At 36.2% G+C, this 22914-nt stretch overlaps 1 protein-coding gene across 5 annotated transcripts in view; it reads right to left on the reverse strand.

The window, feature by feature from the left end:
• ITGBL1 (integrin subunit beta like 1) overlaps positions 1–22914 on the reverse strand; it is a 121292-nt gene that overhangs the window by 57078 nt on the left and 41300 nt on the right. For 2 of the 5 annotated variants that reach the window (XM_015851485.3, XM_015851487.3), the window contains exons 3-8: positions 11820–11966; positions 8989–9111; positions 5302–5442; positions 4755–4829; positions 2543–2683; positions 465–611 (exon numbers count right to left, since the gene is read on the reverse strand). In XM_015851485.3, the coding sequence (XP_015706971.2) occupies positions 465–611; positions 2543–2683; positions 4755–4829; positions 5302–5442; positions 8989–9111; positions 11820–11966 (774 nt within the window). The remainder of the gene's footprint in view (positions 1–464; positions 612–2542; positions 2684–4754; positions 4830–5301; positions 5443–8988; positions 9112–11819; positions 11967–22914) is intronic. The other 3 variants (XM_015851486.3, XM_015851488.3, XM_085552866.1) reach the window with 2 other exon arrangements.

Consider the following 22914-nt stretch of genomic DNA (forward strand, 5'->3'; position numbering starts at 1 on the left):
CATGTCCACAGAAGGGCAAAAAAGGGTCTGGAGCACAAGTCTTATGAGGAGCGTCTGAGGGAGCTGGGATTGTTTAGTCTGCAGAGAGGAAGCTCAGAGGAGACCTCATTGTGCGCTACAACTTCATGAAGGGAGGTTGTAACAAGCAGGGGCTTGGCCTCTTCTCCCAGGCAACAAACAGGACCCAAGGAAATGTCCACAAGATGCACGAGAGGAGATTTAGATTAGACATTAGGAAAAACTTCTCCTCTCAGGGAGTGGTCAGGTCAGAGGTGATGGAGTCACCATCCCTGGCAGTGTTCAAGAGGGATATGGATGAGCAGCTACGAGATATGTTTTAGTGGTTTTCTGTAGCTATGATAATGGGAGAATGGTTGGACTAGATGACCTTGTAGATCCTTTCCCACCTTGTGATTATATGATTCTATTTGAGAACATGAAAATTCTACCAGAAATGTGCTTACCTCTTCCAGAGCAAGGCAAATTAGAATTTCCTTTGCATTTCTTCGCGCTTTCCTCAGCTGACAGTGGACAAGACAATGGATGTTCACACTTCTTCCCTGTCCATCCTTCTTTACAGTCACACTTTCCACAATTGCACTGTCCATGACCTTTGCAATGAATATAGCAAAAGATTAGCCTCCATGCTGATGTTAGGCATTAAAACCTGATGATAAAGTGAACTCTGTCAAGTTTCTGGTTTAATTAAAGAGTCAATCTGGCAAAAAAAAAACCCAAAAAACTCACTAGATCTACTTTTTTTTCCTCAAATTAACCTGCACATCAATCATTTGAGCAGCATTTCCTTTATTTCTTTTTGTTAAAGGATGTTTTGCCCTTCTCATTCAGAAAGGTGTAAAGCCAGCTACAGATATACATCTCATTTTCAGGAGAAGTAGGGCCATCAAAAGCAATATTTCACTTACTTTTATGTTTTGTTTTGTTTTTTGTTTGTTTGTTTGTTTGTTTTTCTACCCAAGCTGCAGCATATTCTCCAAGTAATGTAGCAATACAACTTTCGTATGCTTGCCATCAATGTGATCAGCTCAATACAAGCAATTCCACACCAATTCCAAGTCTCAACCTATTGCATTCTACTACATAACAATGTTCAAATAACAAAATTTTGGGCATAACCAATCCTCATCTCCATAGGGCAGTCAGATATGGTTTTGGAATCTCCTTAGCTACCTCAACTACCTCCTGGCTGTATCTGAACATAACAACATAAATGCAACTTTCACTGTGCATACTGAGTTCAGGGAAAACAAACAGTTGAAACAAAAACTTTTATGGATAGTTTCTTTAAATAAAGATGACAGCCAAGTAGTTAGAGATTGAGCCTTCCTAAGAATAGAACCTAGAATGCTAACTAGCCAATTCATTTCCTCTATCTGAATGCTAACATAACCTGATGAAGTAAATTCAAGTTGCCCAGCTCCCTTCATCATGAGCCTAATGCTCTTTTCATAAAGCTGTGGTATTCTGACCATAAAAAAGATTCTGTGTACAGGATGAAGAAGAAGGATGATGCACTAGCAAAAAAAAAATACCTTGCCACAAAATGAAATACTTATTTCCATGAGCTGTGATTGCAGGTTAAATCCATGAGACCTATCTGGAGCAAGTGTAAGGTAGGTATCTAACCTAACCCTAGTGGTTAGATATTGGAACATACTGCTCAGGGAAATATTTGGAGTGTCCATCCCATCCCTGCACATATTTAAGAAGCATGTGAATGTGGCAATAAATGGCATAGCATAGTGATGGCAACTGGTAGGTCAGGTTGATGACTGAACTTGATGATACTGACTAGATGATTTTTAAAGTCTTTCCCTCAATGACTCTATGATCTTCCCTCACACTGTTTATATAGCTCTCATTCACTGGATAAAGGACTTCAAAGCATTGATCTGATGTGCGCTTGTCTATGCAGCTCTTTCTTGAAAACCATAGAAATATTCCTGTCATATCTCTATCCACCAATATTTGAAACTTAATTTTGGCTTACATTACATTACATTAAACATGTTCTTTTATCAATTCAAAGGGAGAAAATGAAAACAAACATACTACAAGCTGTCAGAGTAGTTGCTGGACTACATGTCTTATTAAGCTCTCAAGAGCAATTTTTTGTTACTTCAGTTATTTGTTTTCCTTGAAATGTGTTCAAAGCCTCCATTTCTGTTCCTTGCTTGCACTGACAGGTTGCAAATTGGACATATTTTCTCTTATTTAGGTATGCAATAACAAATAAAATATGATCAAATTTAAATTGTCCCTATATATGTTATGTATGTAAAAGTTTCAGACATTTTCCAATTTATCTTAGACTATTGTGAAGACAACAGTATTAGAAAAGATTTGGGAACCTAAAAATCGATCATATTTGTGGAGAAAAAAAAGAAGTCTTAAGAAAATTTCAAATAAATGTAATTAAAGCTATGTAAATGAGAGCTGAAGAGAAGAGGAACAAGATCAAGTCAATTGAGGACCTTCATTGTAGAGCTACACGTAAGTTCCTTTTTTATATTTTTCTTACCTGAACAAAAGTCATCCGAATACCTATCATACACTTCTTTGCAGTTTCTTTCATCACACTCACAAGTATCTCCATGAATATCTCCCCAGTCACCAGTTGGGTCCACATCATGGCAGGTACATTCCCCACATACACATGTGCCTACAAAACAGAAAATAAAAGAGACAGGGATGGAAAACTGGGTAATTTAGAGTATTAATAGTTTGGTTGCAAAAATTATCACATGTTAATTTTCTACTTTCATGGCAGTGTAATGTCAAAGCTGCAAATGTTAATCATGGGTGTATGTTCAACTTCTATGATTTACAACTTTCTATGATTATTTAGTAGTAATACTTCACACAGGCAAGTTGGCTTCCAGTTCCTTTTTACTGTAGAGCCTCATTAGGAGTCAACAAAAAATGTAGTACACAGAAGAAAATCTTTGACATCAACAGTAATTTGCCCTGACACTAATAAGAATATAAATCAATGCTGTTTAAATGGTTTGGGCTTAGGTAAACTGGATAAATAGTGAAAGTTAAAGCATAAACATTTAAAATAGAAAAAGAAATCCAAATTCTACTCCAGCTGAAAATGAGTAGGGAGTCAAACTTTATCTAACAAGAATATGGCACAGATCTACATGAAAATGATACTTTTTTCACTTTTCCTAAGTCAATGTTCATGGCCACACCCTGTTGCTCACAGTAGGGTGGAAAATGTTGTGGTATCCACGTGGTGGATACTTCTTTGGCACAGCCTTACTGGTATACAGAGAATGTACTGATTTAGGTGAAGTCAGAACATACATACATTTTCCTTACACAGAATTTTAAATGTGCTTTTGCTGAGAGGCCAACAGGTACAAAGTCTAACCATATAGATATATGCAGTCCATTTCCTGGATAGAAACTACACTCTTCCGCTGTTCCACCAATGCTGTTCTCTTCTTATTCAGATTACTCTGAACAATATCGTATATTTGAGGAGAACAGGACAGTGATTGAATGGACGACATACGCACAGTCTCTAAAAAGAGAAGGACTGCACAATTGTGCATGAATGTCATACAAAGCCTGTCAAGCGCTAAAGCCACCAGAACAGCTTTCAAGAAATTTGCAGCAGATTATTGATTATTTCCCAATTCAGCAACCTTACTGAAGTAGGGAGAAAATCACAAAACAAAACCATAGAGTGAAGAAATACTTCTAGAGAGTGATTTATCCTCACAAAAGTAGCTTCAAAGTGAATTTGAATCAGATGTCTTGGATATTAGAATGCAAAGCACCATCCCATCAGAGGTTAAAATATCTCAAGTTCACATCTGATCTCAGATGGTCAACTAGACAGTTGGTGGGGAGATACAAGTAATTTACCCATTTTAGCACTGAGGTAAGCTAAACAGTGAGATATGCTTCAATATGTAAGTTTAGAATGGGCAAGGCAAGATGAACTATACCAACATAACAGGGTCTGTGAACACAGGAATCTAAGTAAATAGGACTAAAGAGAGTAGAAACACTGGAAAGCAACTTTATGTAGTCAAAAGCCACCATTTTAAAAAATATGAATAAAATCACATATAGATGAAAAATATATAAATATCATGTTCATGTGTTTTTGCATAGAAGTTACAGCTTTTCAGAGCACCAGCTATATTATCCACATATAACATAAATTTAAAGAAAAACTTGTGCATTAAAATGTCATATATAAAATTTCAGATTTAATTTGAGTAGAAATTATTTTCCTGATGTAAATAAAATCTAAAATATTTCTATATTTATTATTTCCAGAAATACTGAACTTTTTTTTTTTAGTCCCAAGACTAAATGAGCCTAAATGACCCCTGCATGTCAGCCAGTCTTTCAATTTCCCCTTAATTAAGACAGAAGTTTTCTAAATGCTCTCATGATAATTAAACATCCACATTAGAGTGGATTTTGTTAGTAGAGATGTTTTTAAGAGAAGTATCTGTGAGACTTAAACTGTTCTACTTTTATTCTGTACTTTATGGACAAAAAATAACATGCTGTTTTAACTCTTCCCTCAGCAAAGCCAAACATAGTAGCTGGTAAATACTAATCTTATTTTGTGCTATGTTTTTGTTTGTTGTTTTTGTTTGTTTCTTTCTTTCTTTTTTAATGTCAGAAATAAACAGGATTATAAGGTGAAAAATAAAATTCTAGGAGTTGATACAAAGAAAATCTGACTTAGAATTATACTGTACCAAATATAGCCTTCCAACTCTGCGTGTGCACTGTTACTGTTACTGCATACATCTTTGTTGCTCTTTCAAGCTGCACTGGGAGAAGGAAAAAAAAAAAAAAAAAGAAAGAAAGTCTTTGTGTCTTCATTTTCTCAAGTTGTGAGTCCTTATTGTCCTTAAAGAGAAGACTGACACACTGTTCTGTTTCTTATAGTAGTATTCATAAAAAGACAAGAGTGTTAATATTTGATTTATCAGGATGAGTCTTTCTCCAGTGCTGGTGCACTGAGAAGTTTTTCTGCTCAGTCTCACTACAGAAATGAAGGATGAAAAGAACTTTATTTTCCTGGGTTAGCTTCACCCAAAAAAGAGTGTGTGTATGTATAAGTTTATCTTGAAACACAGATATCCATCCACTCACTTGGAAATATGTACTCAGATTTAAATAAATGAGAACAAACTAGAAATCATCGACAAACATGACCTATGTCCTATTTCAGTAAGTACACATTTTATAACAAAAGCAACTTATATGAATATGTGTAGAAGAAATGAAGGAATGACACACCTCTATTACTGCAGATTTTGCCATCTGGAGATGTGCATCTTTTCTTGATCTCCCAAGGGGTGATGTCACACTGGAATTCACATTTATCTCCATGCCAACCAGCCTCACAGTAACAGTTTCCACAGTAACACTGCCCATGTCCTTAACCCAAAACAAATTTTATACAGTGAGAAAGAGGCAAGTTCATGGGAAGCATTAGCAGTGTAACTGTGTTGATATTTTTACTTCTAAAAACTTTTACTGCAGGACTCAGAATAGAAACAATTTGTGGACTGCATGTGTCTCCTTCAAGTAAAACAAAAGATACCTGCTTTGTACATTTCAGCATGTCTACATCTGTGCATGGCTGCAGTTAATCACAGATCTCTCATCAATAAACACTGGGAAAAAGACTTTTTTAATTATTTATAATCTTTTTTTTTTTCTTTTTCTTTTCCTTTACAAAATTGAAAATAAATAAATTTGAAAGCCAGCAAATGCATTAGTTAAAAGTTAAGCATAGCTCTGAATATTAAGTTGGGATTCACTTACCCACAGTACTGTACCTATCTAACAAAGCCCTCTGCATTTTCAACTGTTCAGATAATTGCAAAAGAGACAACTGATTTTCCTCTAACTCTTCACTGTATGTGGCTTCTCTTTTTACTTAGCAAGAGTATTTTTGAAGGTGGATGAATCAGATCATGTAAGATAGGAATTGGTAAAACGAATGTTGTAAATGTTCAAAAGTGTTTTTTAAAAAAACCCTTCACTCTGGGGAAGCTACCGGGGTCATCTGAGACCACAAAACAGGCTACCAAATATTTTATCCCACTAACGCACTTCTACCACATGCCTCAATGACAAAAACAAAACAAAAACCTTTAAATTCAGTTGTTGCAACTCTTACTAATCTTAAAGAAATGCAGTAATTTCTTTACTAGAAGGACATGGGATCAAGTCAGTATCTTGTTCTTTTTTCTCTCAAGTTTGTCACAGGTAGTAGACCTGGTTGTCTCCTTCAGAATATAATCAGCTGATATATAGATAACCATTAACTATCAGAGATTAAATTTAGACCCGTGGGATACTTTTTTTTTTTCCTTGTTTTTAGAACACATAGAATATGCGCAACAATTGGTAGGTGATGAGAAACAGTAACAGAAGAAAATACATAACTAAGCAATCAAAACTGCATATTATCAATAGATTGCTCCCAAACAGAAGACAAGAAAAGGGAAAAAATGATGGAGTAAATTAATTTAAGCTATTGACAATTCTTTCAGATTAAAACATCTCTACTTCATATTACTATCACAGTAATACAGTCCCCAAATATGAACCAAATATTGCAATCTGACTCTACCTCTTGCCCTTGACAGAAGTTGCTTTATTAGAGCACATAGTCTTAGAGAAAAAAAGATCAGGATTAGAATTTAATTTGCTAAAACTTTATGAAAAATATACCACAACTTGATTCCAAAGTTTGTGTAGCCTCACATACCTAGTGAAGCAGAAACAACAAAGTGGACAAAAAAAATTCAAATGAAAGGCTTGATATGTTGTTGTAACTGTGCCTTGTCTAACGAATGTTTTGGTTAAGAATATAGTAGTCCACTTGTGCAAACCTTAAAATGCATGTTATCCATATCTAAGATATGCATTGGAAGCTTTTCCAAGATAAAATTCCAGCTCACAGCTGCAGGCCTTAAAAGTATGCATATAAATATAAACTTCAGATTATTTATTAGCTTGATTCCTCGTGAGTTTGTCTTTTTGAAGACAATCACAATCTGCAAGACCTTCCTATAGCCAGAATGCTTCAAGGGAAATAAAGAGTATGTAGCAACTAAGTAGGTGCTGAGCACAGTATGAAAGCAGAACAGGCAGCAATTAGATATACCCTCTGTATGGGAGTAACCAGGGACTACTGCTAGATAAGTACCATTTGCCTGGGTTGGAACACCATTTATTTTTTATTTCATAGATAAACCTGAATGATTACTATGATGGAAATCCTGTGGAAAGAAAGGATGGATAAAAGATATTAAAGTAAACAACCAAGTGGGAGAGAGAAACAACAATTATACATGGGGGAAGGGTCTGTTTGTTTTTCTGCTATAAAACAATTTGCCTCTGACCTTTCAGGTTGTATGCAGTCCAGTTTTTTCTGATTAAATACATAGTTTATGTACTGGAGATGTTAATCTTAGAAAGCAAAATAAACCTAACACTCATACACTAAGTTCATAAACGTTTCATCTTGCAACAACCTAGGCAAGGAAAGGGCAATTGTATTTTTTTAATTTTTATTTGATTTTTATTTTGTAAGATTCCAAATCTTACATAAGATATAAAAGTTTTATGTGCTGATGAATTACACAGACCTTTTTGTTCATGTACATCAACATACTTTGATATCTTTATACACATAAAACTAATTTTCTTAAGATATGCATCTGTTCTGTTTTGGAATGTGGTGCCAGTGGATGAAACAAGGTGAAATAAAATACTAAGAAAAGCCTAACAGTGTCAATCAGCAACAGCATAGAATGAGAGAAAAACTGACAAAAACTGCAGGAGAATTTACTGGAACTAAGTGATGAATTTGTATCACAGTTGGTAGCATATCCAGTTTTTACAAGCAAATAAAAGTAAATTGGATCATTAACACTTAAATACTGCTGCCTTTCACTCATTTTATTTCAGGCAATTACTGTTCTCTACTTGTAGGTGCGGACTTTAGAGGACCATTCTACATACTTATTTTCATTTGCAATCCCTACCTAGTTACAAGGGGTAAAAATGTAGTTCTTCCTGCCATAAAGGACACATAAATAAATACCATTTATTTTGTTCTCTATGTAAGCATTAAGACACATAAAGATTTTAGATTAAATTACTCTGTCTTTTTAGACACAAATACATGCAAATCATATGATATTATAAAAGAATGAATATTCCAAGTGGTGTTCTGGGTACTCCCATACATGTACAGACACTATGCATATGTATAGCTTGTAAAATATTTGTAGCAAATTTCATTTCAAGAACAAGCCTCCCTACTAACATACACAACAGTATTTGTAATGCTATAAATGGTGGGCATTACACAGTATTTAATTGCTAGGTTCCTAATTTATAATGAAATAAAAGCACCATTTGGATTTTGTTTGAACTTCTACAGCAGAGTTCATCTAATTCTCTTGTGTTTTCAACCAAAGATGAAGATTTTCATCTTCATGTTTTATTTCCTAAATTGCTTCTGAGTTCTCATCTCACATTTATTCACATTCCTTTCTAGGTGTTTCTGTCTTGCCCAAAATTTGTAATAATCTGTTTTTCTATTTTTCTTCTGTTTTTTTTTTGTTTTGTTTTTTTGTTTGTTTTTTTTTTGCTGACTTTCCCTCTCACTGCCACCCATGCCGCTAAACATTCATGTTACTTATTTTCTACCAAAGAAAACTGAAGTAAGGTATGAAGTACTCTTGTAAATTATCTCTTTCAAAAAGAGAAAATGTCAAAGGATTTCTTCCTTCATGCACTTCCTCTCTAGCTCACTTTTGCAACTGAATTTCTAATTTATTTGCTAGCAGTACTGTCTTTGTTTTCATTCATACATTCAATCATGTTTTAAGTTTGTGTAATAAACAATAAAGAGACTACATTCATCTTCAGCATTATTAATGTACTATCTGAAACACATACCTGTACAAATCTCTTCAGTCTCATCATCTATGCATTCTCTGTCATCACATTCACAAAATTTACCATAGACCAGTCCACTTCCTCCCGAGTTTACACATTTGCACCTGCCACACTGACATGTACCTGCAAACATTTAAGACACAACTCAATGAGTAGAATTTACGAAACGAGTTTCATCACTCCATCAGAGAAAGCATATATTTCTGCGCAGACTGAAAACTAAAGAAAATGTAACTAGATAATAAACAAAATGGAAGTAATCCATGTCAACAAGAAGTCTAATGCTGGCTCTAAATAGATACAACATTAAAGCGATTCACTCTTAATAATCAGCATCACATATATCACTGTGTAAAATTCATTCCTAGGATTGTCTTAATTCATATACTTGAGGCATTAAATCAACCTTAATAATTATATCTTCTGCCAACAAAGAGAAAAAAAAAAAATAAAAAAATAGTCATCTTCTCAAGAATAAAACGTGATTTTGCCCAGCTTCACAGTTGTCATAGATGAGAGCCAGAGTTTTGCTAATGAGGACCTGAAAGTATGTTTGTATAATTTCAAGAAGTTTAATTGTGCTCTAGTCATCTGTCTCCTTTTATATTTAGTATATGAGGAATAGGATTTAAAAATCTTAAGATTCTATCTAGAAAGTGATTAGTGCACCAACATATTAGACAACAGAAAAGCTAATTGAAAAAAGTGGGATGGATTCATTTGACCTGTGTCTCCCTTGATTTAAACTATCTCCAGGACCCTGGATTCTTTAAAACCACAGTGTTGAATCCTCTTAGAACATAAACCTCAGAAGGAAACTTACTGACATATTACAAATGCAGAGAGCTCAGAGGATGCAAAACATGGAAACGGGTTTTTAAATGGATCTTTCTTCTGTCAACTCTGGCCTGGCCATGTTTACTTCTTGGTCTTTCATACAGGGTTGCTCAGTCAACTCAGTGGCTGTCTCTCCATGGCCCACTGTCTCGTCTCAAATACAAAAGTTTTTTTTTTGTTGCTCCAAGGCAAGTAGCAATCCCCTGTTTTCTCTCAGAGAGACAGGTCAGAGCAAGCAACTGCCTTCTCAGTATTTTTTGCTTTGGAAAATGATGCATAACCATCCTGGTCTCAGCTGGGACAGAGTTTATTTCCTTCAGCGTCTGGTATGATGCTGTGTTTTGGCTTTAGGAAAAGCAATATTGATAACATACTGACATTTTTGTTCAGTTGTTGCTGAGCAGTGCTGCACAGAGCCAAGGATGTCTTAACTTCAAATGCTGCCCCGCCAGCAAGGAGCTGGAGGTGAACAAGGAGGGGAGGAAGAATGACATAACCAGGATATCTGATCTAAACAAGCCAAACAGGTATTCCATAATGTATGGTGTCATGCAAAGAATATAAAACTGGGGGCAGCTGGCTTAGGGACTGGCAGAGAATTGGTTGGCAAGTGGTAAGCACTTACATTGTGCTTCACTTGTTCTGTAAATATATATGTAAAATTACCATCACTTTTCCTTTCCTTCTCTTTTATAGTAAACAGTTTTTATCTCCGCCTATGATTTCTACCTTTTTTCCCCCCCCCGGGAGGGGTAAGAATGATTAAATAGACACATAGTACTGAGCTGCATGCCCATTTTAGTTGCAAAATTAAAAATAACAGGAACGAGAACTACCGTACCAGAAAGATGAATATGAAAATAGTTCGTTAAATGGTTCAGTAAATTTTCCACAACAGTTTTTTGATAATCATTGTCACAGCTTTTGCTGGCTACCAGGTAACCACCCAACTGCACTTTCACTCCTTCTTCTTCAGCAGGACAGGAGGAGAAAATGCGATGAACAAGATTCTCTATCCAGATAAGGACAGAGAGATCACTCAACAATTACCATCATGGGCAAAACAGCCTTCACTTTGGGAAAATTAATTTAATTTGTTGTCAATCAATAACAGAATAGGTGAGTAAGAAATAAAAACAAAACTGAGTCTTAAAGCCTGCTCCTGCAGGGGCTTCCCATGGGCTGTGAGCTCCTTCAGGCATTGTCCTCTGCTGCACTTCTGGCTTCTCCATGGCTACATGGGGAGATCTGTTCCATGTGGTGCCTGTGAATTGCACAGGGTCTCTCTGCATCACTGTGGGCCTCTCCTGGGCTGCAGATAACTTCTCCTTTATGTCTGAATCACCTCCTGCCCTCCTTCTGCACTGACCTCAGTGCCTGCAGGGCTGTTCTCTTGCATTTCTCATTCCTCTCTCCCAGCTGTTGTTGTGCAGCAGTTTTTCCCTTCCTTAAATTTGCTTTCCCAAAGCACATCCAGCATCACTCATCACTCATGGCTCTGCTCTGACCTGGGGCAGCTGCTGGGCTCTGCTCACAAGAGCCATCCTTCTATCCACACATTTCCAAAACTTTGTTATGTAAACAAAATATGAGTTCAAAAGTTCTCAAAAAAGTTGCATGGCTTATAAGCTTTCTGAAAAAAAATATTCAAAATTGTGATTTCTGCACTCTACTAACACAGAGACACATAAAAAACTCACTTTCTCTATTAATGACATAAATACAACTTACTGATGGGCAGAATACCTTACACAGAGGCACTTTCATCAACCAGAAGCTATAGATAAAGTCTCGTCCTAAAGCAAGCATACTAACTAACTGCACACCATGAAATGAGCCTATAGGAAAACTGAGCATTTAAATATTTGCACAGTTATTTCTCAGTCTCCTGGAACATATTCTACAAAATTCTTAATTAGACGAGAAATCAGTGATGCTTAAGATAATACACAGAAAACTTCTTAAGCCATCAAAACAAACAAAACACATCTTACCTGCACCGGAGCAGATGATATCTTGAGAATTCTTACACATTTCATTGCTTTTCCTCCGTGTAAGATTGCAAGTAGTTGGATACTGACAAGCTTCACCATACCAACCTTCATCACATTTGCACTTCCCACAGTCACACTTTCCATGGCCTAGCAGTGGAAGGAAAGAGTGTGTCAAGTCCTCTTTTTCTCATTCAGAAAGCTGTATTTTCGAATCTATTTCTTAAAAGTAGATTCCATCAATTATAGATTTAAATGAATACAATTAACAGATTCAATTATCATCATTCATATGAATTTATTAATATATATGAATTATTTTGATCTTAAAAGTGTAGAGACACCTGAAATCACCATGACTTTGAAGTCTAATGTATGTCTAATAAAGTCTAATCTATAAAAAAAATTTATTTTATAATTGAATACAGAATTGAATCCTTTATGAACAATAGTCTTTCTTACTACTTTCACCTCTTTCTTATTTCCATGTTACTCTACTCTTAATCAATTAACATAATAAAGCTGGAGGTTCAGAGACTCCATTCACCTCTTTGGCTAACTGTTGGCAAAGTAAGACCAGAAATTTCAACCTGAGGAAGCTGGAATTAGTAAAGCGGAGCATGAAGAGGTCTGGTAACAGTGGCAAGCACTAACTTATTCAGTAGAAACAATAGATACCACCTCTACTGAAAGGAGAAAATCCTCCGCTGGCTAGTATTTCCTCCTGCTTAGAATGCATCTGGTTGTTATTGCAAAACTGAATTTTGCACTTAAATGGTGACACTATATTGGAATATAGCATGTTTTAGTACTCAAAGAACCGTATTTACTTACAGTTATTTGCCAAATGCACAGTATCTTAAGGAACAAATGCAGCTGCTTAATGGTATCCGGTTTTTGGGGTTTTTTTGATTAACTGAATAGTACATTGCTTAAAATTTGTAATATATCTAATAGTACAAAGAACTAAAACAATAAAGATAGATTAAATTTTAATGAATTCTTTTCTTTAAATAGAGCCAAATGCACAGACTGTGTGACAATTTACACGATTTATGTTGTACACTGTCACCGTCCACATTAAATTTTAGGGGCAAATTTCTATTTCTTAATACTGTAGGCATTCCTTTGCAAATTTATGTAGTAAATGGAAATTAAATATATATATATTTTTGTAAATACGTAAAAATAGAGTATTTCATTTCAAAATAAAAATCAATTTAAAATGTATCTACTTAACTAAAATAAATTATCTCTCAATCCCTACATCTGTTTTAAATGACCTTGTTACCTGCAGAGCCAACTGCCTGAAAATGGAAGCCCAGCCTGCTGCTAATGAGAAGGAAGTTAAATAACTGCTGTTAGTGAAATATTTTAAAAAGAAAAAGGAGTATCTTGGGTTTCTCCTTAACAGTCTGTTTGCCCTCCAGGACAGCCCTACGATGAGATACTAATCAATAGCTGGAAAAAACATAGTGGAAGAACACATAAGAAAATAAAACTCATTCTTGTTTTAAAACAGGAGCTGCTACATTGTTAAAAATAATAATAATAATAATAAAATTAATAACTCTCTGTCAGTAAAAGAGAGGGATAAAAAAGAGTAGAATGTACAATATGTATTAAAAATCCACTCTTGTGATTACTTCACTTCACTGACAGGCAGCAGCATAAGCCATTCTTGAAAACTGAGATAAGTCCTCAGGTAACAGAAAAAAAATAAAGATATAACTATCTCCCCATATTTTACTTCCTTTCAGGGATTACTTATCACAGTGACTTTGCATTTTCCATGTTAGACACTCTTGTGATTCAACAATTTGATATCTGCTGAGACGATTTAATAAAAGCAGAAGAGATTTTCCCATTCCCATTCTAAACTACAGAGTAAGGCAGGAACCACTGCTGGTTAGTACTGTAGGTCCAGCACCGGTCATCTCTCTATTAGAGATTCTGTAATATAATGTGTGATACATAAAGGAAAAAAAATAATTTAACTTGCATTTATACAGCCGCTTAGAGAAATTAAGTAAGAGATATCCATGAGAATAGACAAGCAAAGTAGATTTTGGCTTTATTCAACAATAATTAATGAAATTTAAAAAAATAATAATACTGAAATCAAGCTGAGAGGAATAATAAATCTCTTGCATGTGACTGAAGACTGCTATAAGGAATTTCACTTGTGAATTTGTGAAACTGTATTCATAATTTTCATCTTGATTACTCACTTAAAATAACCTGATTTTCCCCATTGGAAAGTTTTCTTAGAGCTGTAAACCAGTGACAATATTCTACTAAACTGGGTGTGAGGGCTCTAATGCAGTGTAGAAGACAATCAATCTACCTGCAATATTTTGTGTTACTTCCTGCAACCTTCCAGACACATAAATGATGCAGTAGGTAAAGCAAGTCAGTGGCCACAGCAGTCCTCTTCTTGTTCATGTTCCACTTCAGCATGCACCAACAATAGCATTCTTCCTCATGGCAAAAATAAGGATGAGATGAACTATTAATCATATATGCTCTGGGCTGTAAGAATATTCAGATGGGTAGAGAAGTTTTTTAATGGTTTCAGATTCCTTTCACAAAAGTTTCTGTAGGATCTCGTTTGTTGAATATAGATTTCTGTTTTAAATGAAATGGTATGAAATGTTACATGAGGAGTAAATAGCACCATGAAAGCCGTGTAACTTCCTACAGGGTAAATTCTACTATCAAGAGTGAGACTCAGGAATCTGAGGATGTGCCACACAAAAGAAAAGTGAAGAAAATTGAGCTACAAGACCTTACTAAATAGTTGGTCAAGAAAAAGTCATATCTCAGAATAAGTGATGACACATTTGCTCCATTTTACAAAAGTTGCTGCAACATAAATAAATGTGAACCATAAATAAATTAGAATTTAACTTAAAAAGTCGCAAAGATAGGAAATAATAAAGTCTAACAGGAATTCTAGATTTTCTTGACGAAAAATACCATGGCTGTGGGCTGTAAAAATATCAGATTCAAACATGTGGAAAAACCTTTTATAATAAAGGGCTTCATTTCTAACTGGATGAGCAATCACCTCAGAGAGTATATCTGGAGCACACAGGGAGCTCATAGGGTGGAAAATGAAACTAATATGACAAGAAAACTGTCTGATGTCAGAAAATATATGGAGGAAGCAAGAACAGAAAATTTAAGACAGGGTCAGATCTTGCAAAATTGCAAGTACTAAAATGTACTTTCATCATTCAAATAAAAAGAAAATAGGGGAAAAAAGAGTTCACAAAGCAGCGAACAGCATTAAGATTACAGATAATTTACAGACAGTCCAAAATGAAATTAATATGGAGATGTTGACTATAGTTGTAAATGCAGTGCAGCAAGTGATACAGACTATGGAAATGAAAATTAATTATCAGAGATGAGAACAAAACAAAGACATGAAACTGTTTTCAATGAAGTGTCTAGACCATGAGGGTGAGATGCCATATCTTCACTCCAGAGTACTTGCAATGCTCTCATATGAAAGTCTAGTTTAATAACAAAGACTTTTAATGAATCTAACAGAATGTCAATCATATGTCTGGAAAATAACAATAATAATAAACTTCTTTTTTTTTTTTCCTTGAAGTAAAAGCACACAACACAGACAACTAATAAAAAAGCTGCTCTGACCTCATGGAGCCCTTTGCAAGAATTTGAAGCAAACAGTGAAGCATTGCAAAACTGGTATAAAAGTAGTTAGAAATGGAATATAAAAAATAACAACTTTATCCCGAAATAGACTATGTTAAGTTTACCTGGTATCTGTCTTTATAAGATTACTGATATTTCAAGAGAAGGAATACAAGAATGGTCTGAACATATTCACCAAATACAACACCACTTAGAAAAAAAATAAATAATTCTGGATAAGGCACACTAGAAATGTGTAGGAAACACAACCTGATTTAAGGGGAGGAAATAAAAGATAGATGCTGGGACTTTGGAGTCTGGTGCAACACTAGACTCTTTTGATTCACTTTTGCATACAATAATCCATGTCAGGTTTAAAATGTTTTGACATAATTTGACAAAGAGAGAAGGAGATAACTGTTTATTTAAAGGCCAATCTCAATCAGCTTATGAAAACAATTACCTTACATGATTACTGGGTAAGTCAGAAACTGAACTGGAAAATTGCTTCTATTTCTATCCATCAGAAATTATAGCTTTCTGCAGTCCAATTGCTATTTCTGTGCCTCCCTCTGGAAAAGATTTTCTCTACCTTTGAGCCATTTTTGGTTTAGATTTTTTTCATTTCCTACTAATGTTCGCTGCTACTAAAAGCACTGCTACATTCTGTTGGTTAAACTTTCTCATTGGGAATAAATAATCAAAACAAATTACTTGTTTGGTCGCCTACCATGTTCTTCCACCTACATGCACCCTTTTCCCTGTAAGATGAAAAGAGTGCTCTCTGTCTCAGAGCAACTCTAAAATATAATCATATACTTCTTAAACTGCAAGAACAAGCTTTTAAATAAATTCTTGGTTCATTAAGCAACACTATTGGGAATACTAAAAATGATAGATTACTTATTTGTATGGTTGTGCAGCTTTACTTGTAACTTAGGAACTCTCACCACAAGAACAGTTTCTTAGTGGAGCAGAAAGACTGTCTGACCAGACCTTAGAATACACTCAGATGTCCTTCTTTTCACTTATTTTTAATAACTTAAGCCTAATTACTCTATGTAAGAACACAAGTTGTTCTCATTTTTAAACTGTAATGGAATCAGTTTCTTACAGACAGGTGAGATTTAGCATAAGAATTCCTTTCTGCAGCATAAAGTCAGCATCAGAATGAAATCAACAGCTGGCATGATAACTGAATTGGGTTCATTATTATGCATTTTTAGCAGCTATGTAGTGATTCACAAAGTGCTTTTCAGGTGCAAAAAGCACTTCATTAATTAGGTGAAAAAAAATGAAGAATTTGTTATGCATTCCTTCCTTAAATCGGGATGCTAGATATAAAGGTAAATTGAGTTGTAAGACTTGAAAATTTTGGGGAAGTAAAAATGAAAGTGTTCTCCATCAATTTCAACCTAGACCAGCATAGTAAAGATATAGAGTGAATAGATCCTTCAACTGGATTACTTTGTTTCCTGTCGTTAGTGAAGCAGATATTGGTTTACACCAATGTAAATGTAACATTTACATTGGTAATTTTGTGCAAATACATCAGATTTTGTGCAAATACATCAGATTATGCTGTAGGAATGTTAGTGATATGGCCTATTCTGCTTAGGTGCATTTGAGAATCTCAATAACTGCTTTGCATTAAGCTGACATATATCTGTGTATCTTTTTTCTTTTCATATTTGTTGTTTTTGCAGTTTGAAGAAAAACCATTAGGTATCACAGAATCACAGAATTATCAAGGTTGGAAAAGACCTAGAAGTTCATCCAGTCCATCCGTTACTAATACTTCCCAGCTAGATCATATCCCTCAACACAACATCCAAATGTTTCTTGAACACCCGCATGGTCGGTGACTCCACCACCTCCCTGGGCAGTGCATTCCAGTGCCTGAGTACCCTTTCTGAGAAGTAATATTTCCTAATGTCCAGCCTGAATCTCCCCTGCTGCAGCTTGGAACCATTCCCTCTAGTTCTATCACTGTCTACATGAGAGAAAAGGCTGACCCCTAGCTCACTACAACCTCCCTTCAGGAAGTTATAGAGAGCAATAAGGTCTCCCCTGAGCTTCTTCTCCAGGCTGAACAATCCCTGCTCCCTCAGCCGCTCTTCATAAGGCCTGTGCTCCAGACCCCTCACCAGCTTTGTTGCCCTCCTCTGAACACATTCCAGGGCCTCAATGTCTTTCTTGCAGTGCAGGGCCCAAAACTGAACACAGTACTCAAGGTGCGGCCTCACCAGTGCTGAGTACAGGGGGACAATTACCTCCCTGTTCCTGCTAGTAATACTGTTTCTGATGCAAGCCAGGATGCCGTTGGCCTTCTTGGCCACCCTGGCACACTGTCAGCTCATGTTCAGCAGAGCATCAATCAGTACCCCCAGGTCCATTTCCTCCACACAGTTGTCCAGCCACTCCACCCCAAGTCTATAGCACTGCTTGGGGTTGTTGTGGCCAAAGTGCAGGACCCGGCATTTGGTCTTAGTGAACCTAATTCCATTGGCTTTAGCCCAGCTCTCCAGCTGGACCAGATCCCTCTGCAGGGCCTTGCTACCCTCAGGCAGATTGGCACTACCCACCAATTTGGTGTCATCCGCAAACTTACTTTTGCAGTATACCATAGAAATTCTAACCATACTGAAATAAGTTACTTTCAGCAAGGCAGGGTTTTTCACAAAAATACTGACTCCTCCTTCTACTCAGAGACAATTTGTTATGATAGTGCCTGATGACAGTGGGATTTTTCAAGCCAGTTTTGTACCTGAAGCCCCAGTAAGAACTGCATCAAAGATTTTCAAAGGAGACTGCAATCCTACAGGGCTTTAAGTAGTAGTCACAAAAGGCATCTAAAAATGCAAGAAACAGAACTTATAAGTAAGTTCATATGTTAAGTCTGTTTCTCTGCTTATTTAGGGTATCCAGATCTTGAAGTAGCTCAGAATAACAGACATGAGCATTCAGCACTGACCTTTGGCAGAGCAAATGGGCCACAGTGAGGAGAGGGTTTGTACCACAGTCTCGCTCAGCCTTGTTTAGTGATTGGATTCCCCTCCTCCCCTTCAAGACCACTTAAAGTGTACTTTCAGAAGTAAAACAGAAGTAGTGACAAATAATTTCAATTTAGTTACTGTTGGATGCACTTCAAAAATATAAACATCATAAATTGTGTTAAATCATAATGACAGTAGGACTATGTAGGTTCACTGCAAAAGTACCTGATTATTTCCTTGTAAATTATAACAGATAAAAAGAGCAAAATAACACTATTTGATAGAGAAAATTCTCAGCTACAAAACACTGTTTTTCAACATAGCCACCATTACTTCTGCCTTTGCACCAGCAATGAACAAGAGCCTGCATGCTGCACTTGTAAATATCTGCACCAGTGGAGGTGATCCTTTGTTCACAGAGGCTATGACAGCATCATTGCCAGGAAAGTGTTACCCACACAGTCTGTCTTTTGGAAGTCAGAAGGTGCCAAATCAGGACTATAAGTAGGTGAGTGAGGACAGTTCAGCCAAAAGACTGATGATGTGCTCCACAGTCTTCGAACTGATACAAGGACTAGAGTTATTGTGCTGCAAGATAATGCTGTCTTCTTCTCTGAACTGCTACACTGCAGGCTTTGCACACAAATCTCACATGACGAATTTGAACTCATATATTGGGTAAGTATCCTGTTACTATTTGGTGAGAATGGCTGACTAAATAAAAACTCTGGAAGTTCAAATCTTCAGCTTTGTCCATGTCATGACATAGCAATCAGAGTTAATAGTTTGTCCAAGTTCTAGGAAATCCAGAAAGATCACTCCTTTCCTATCCCAAAAGATAGTGCACAACAACTGAATTTCTGAGGACTGTGACTGAACTTTTTCTTTGATGAGGAACTCACGTCACCACTCCATGTAGTGGAATATCTCCAAGCACAAAGACTCTCTTGGGTAACTCATGGCAGTGCTTGGTTACCCTCAGAAATCATGTTTCCTGATATTTAGACAGAACATCTTGTATCTCAGTTTGCTGCTGCCTCTTCTTCTGTCACTGAGCAACATCAAAAAAGCCTGTTTCTTCTGTCTTTGTACCCTCCCTTCAGGTATTTATAGGTATTTCTGAGATCCTCCCTGAGTCATCCCTTCACCAGTCTGAGAAGTCCCTGCTCTCTCAGCCTCTCTTCAAACAAGATATGCTCCCATTTCTTAATCACCTTAGAGGTATAGACTGGACTCTCAAGCACCATCTCCCTCTTGCATCCAGAGACCAGAATAGAACACAGTAAGTCAGAACACTTTTTACAGGTTCTTTAAAAAAAAAAAAGAAGAAGAAGAAGAAGAAGAAAGAAATAAAGAAAAAGAAAATGTAAACGCCAAGATTTTGAGAGATCACAATGAATGACAATGATATTGTTTTGTTAGACTGTTTCCAAAATGCCAAAATGAAACAAATAGTTTATTTTCTTTTTGTTTGGTTATTTGTTTTTTAAGGTCAAAAAGCTGCAGAGAACTTGAACAGATTTTTTGGAAGTACATTTTGTAGCAAATTCTGAAATCCGTTTTGTTCATCTTTTAAGAAAATTAACATGAAAGGCATTTCCAGATTTCTTAAGGGTTGCATTTTGTTGTCAGTTGCAATATATGGCAAGTTTAATGAATGGTTTTAGCGTTATCATTCTATGGGCAGTGTTCTGATACCAAACTGTCTTTTACAGCTTAAGCCTTTTCCTTGAAGATTACATAAACTGCACATTTGTGTATGTGAAGAACGATGTATTGAATTACATTGCACAAGTAATTATTATGAATAAATTTGTACCCGTACATATACATGCCTCAAGAATAAAAGACAATCTGTATTTTTTCCTCTAGCTGTGCCTTTTAGTACAGGTACAAAATATAATAAAAAAATGATACTGCTGATTACTGCCATTTCCTTTTTCCCCCTCTTGGCTATGAATTCAAATTCCCTATAAAGTGAATAGACTCAACTGTAATAAAAATCAATTAGATACTGCGAATGAATAAAATGAAGGAAAGCAACACTCAGTTGAATCTGTTCCAGTTTGTTACCCTGGAGGTGGCACAAGTTGATATAATTTTAAATGTGATTCATGCTGTTTAGACAGATGATATAAATATCTCAGGGAGACAGAGATAATTTAGTTTTATCAATCAAAACAGTCTAGAGTCGAGGTTTCTGTTAATAATTCAAGGGTTTCATGAAAGATTCCTTACTTATTTTTAACCAAATGGTTTCTCACTTTTTTTTTTAAGAACAAAAATAATCAACTTTTAAGTAGGGAGATCTTTTAATAGGCTGAGCCAATATTCGTTTTCCTCTCTAGAGCAGTGCTTTTTATTCAGACACTTTCCTAATGTAGAGTTTTGTGCAAGTATTCTACATAACAAACAAAATTATACTGTGACATAAACTTTCCTTAAAATAACTTGCAGAGAAGAAATAAATACAAAAGAGCTTCACATATTCATCTGTGTAGACACTTTAAAACCATTTGACATTTTAAAAACTGCATTCCTGTGGGAAAAAGAATTACAAACCCAGAGGGTTCATATTTATGTTACTATGCTCAAGACCAGAAATAACTGAGTTAAATAAACCCTGTTTCCTGAGTCTGAGCTGGTTTGGTGTGTTCTCTGGGTTCTCTAAAAAAATGGCAGCTCAGTCAATGCCAGCTGGCTCAGATACTCTTCACTGGCTTCTTCCACTACATGAGGAGTTTTGTCTCCATGAGCCCAAAGATTCTGACTGAAAATGGAATGAAGCAGAATTCTTGACTTTCTATCAGATTAAACAGTGATGTTTGGCTCCCCTCCCCCTCCCTAAAACAAATAAACAAAGAAACAAACAACCCTCACATGCTATTGTATTTTTATTTTATTTTTTTTTTTTTTTTAAAAAGGCACAGCAAATTATTGTTCCCTGAAAGGCCTACCCAGCAGCTTGTTAACTTAATTCAAACCATCAAAGGACTTCCAGACTCCCACGTGCATGAAAAAGAACCATGAAAACATGGAAGACTGGAAGCCATATTTTTACTGGAACTCTCAAGTTTTCCAAATGTGGATCTTTGTCTCAAGAGAAAGCTATGATCACTAATTTCTCCAGTTTCAGAAAGCTACAATGCAGTGACTACTGTTTCTTTCTAAAGGCTAATTGAAAAGAAATTTGAGACAAGCTGTTTTCCTTCTGCATTCAACAAATGAGTTTACAATGAAGTCTGATTTCTATGTGCTTGCAGCCCAGAAAGCCAAATGCGTGGGCAGCATTAAAAGAGGAGTGGCCAGCAGGGAGAGGGAGGTGATTGGTCCCCCTCTACTCAGCTCTTGTGGGGCCCCATCTGCAGTACTGCATCCAGGCCTGGGGTTCCCAGTACAAGAAGGATGTGGAGCTCTTGGAGTGAGTCCAGAGGAGGGCCACTAAGATGATCAGAGGGCTGGAGTACATCTCCTGTGAGGAAAGGTTGAGGGAACTGGAACTGTTTAGCTTGGAGAAGAGAAGGCTCTGGGGAGACCTCAATGTGGCCTTACAGTACTTGAAGGGAATGTATAAACGGGAAAGGGAACTGCAAGGCTGAATAGTGATAGGACAAGGGGGAAAAGTTTTAAACTGAGACAGGGGAGGTTTAGGTTAGATATTATGGGGAAGTTTTTCACACAGGGTGGTGACGCAATGGAACAGGCTGTCCAAGGAGGCTGTAGATGCCCCATCCCTGGATCTATTGAAGGCCAGGCTGGATGTAGCTCTGGGCAGCCTGGTCTGGTGGTCAGCAATTCTGCCTGTTGCAAAGGGGCTGAAACTAGATGATCATTATGGCCCTTTTCATCCCAGGCTATTCTATGATTCTATGATTCTATGATTCTATGATACCTGAAAGTATTATTAATGTGAAGCTTATAGCTAAACCTTAAAAGATTAATCACTAAACTCAAGGGTTAGAAAAGTTATGACCAAAAAAGTTATAATTACTGGTCATGGCAGAATTTTCTGGAGTTCAAGGAGCCTTTTGAGGCAATGCTCTCAGACATATGGTTTGATTTATGGATGGTTCTGTGTGAAGCCTGAAGCTAGACTCTCTACGGGTCTCTTCCAACTTGGGATATTTTATGATCATGGAGTTCTATATCCAGTTAAGTACAAATTACTTTTAAAAGTAACCACTGTATCTGATAACTCTAAAATATGTTTTCAGCAAGCATTTTATGAATAAAATTATGTTATGAATATTACATATTCAAATCAAATTCAGCTAGTACTGCAGACTAAGTAGAGCACAGGTCCACACCACAAACTTTATTTAAGGAATGGATGAGCTCATATTGGCTGTAGCAATATTTGATTTGCTACTTATGAGATATAGCTAGGCAACTACTCAGTGCCTCATGAGGGTGCCCCCATGAGTCTTTCCTTTTAT

The sequence above is a fragment of the Coturnix japonica genome, chromosome 1 (assembly GCF_054131305.1).
Source record: "Coturnix japonica strain WE chromosome 1, WE-NBRP24, whole genome shotgun sequence".
Lineage (NCBI taxonomy): Eukaryota > Metazoa > Chordata > Aves > Galliformes > Phasianidae > Coturnix > Coturnix japonica.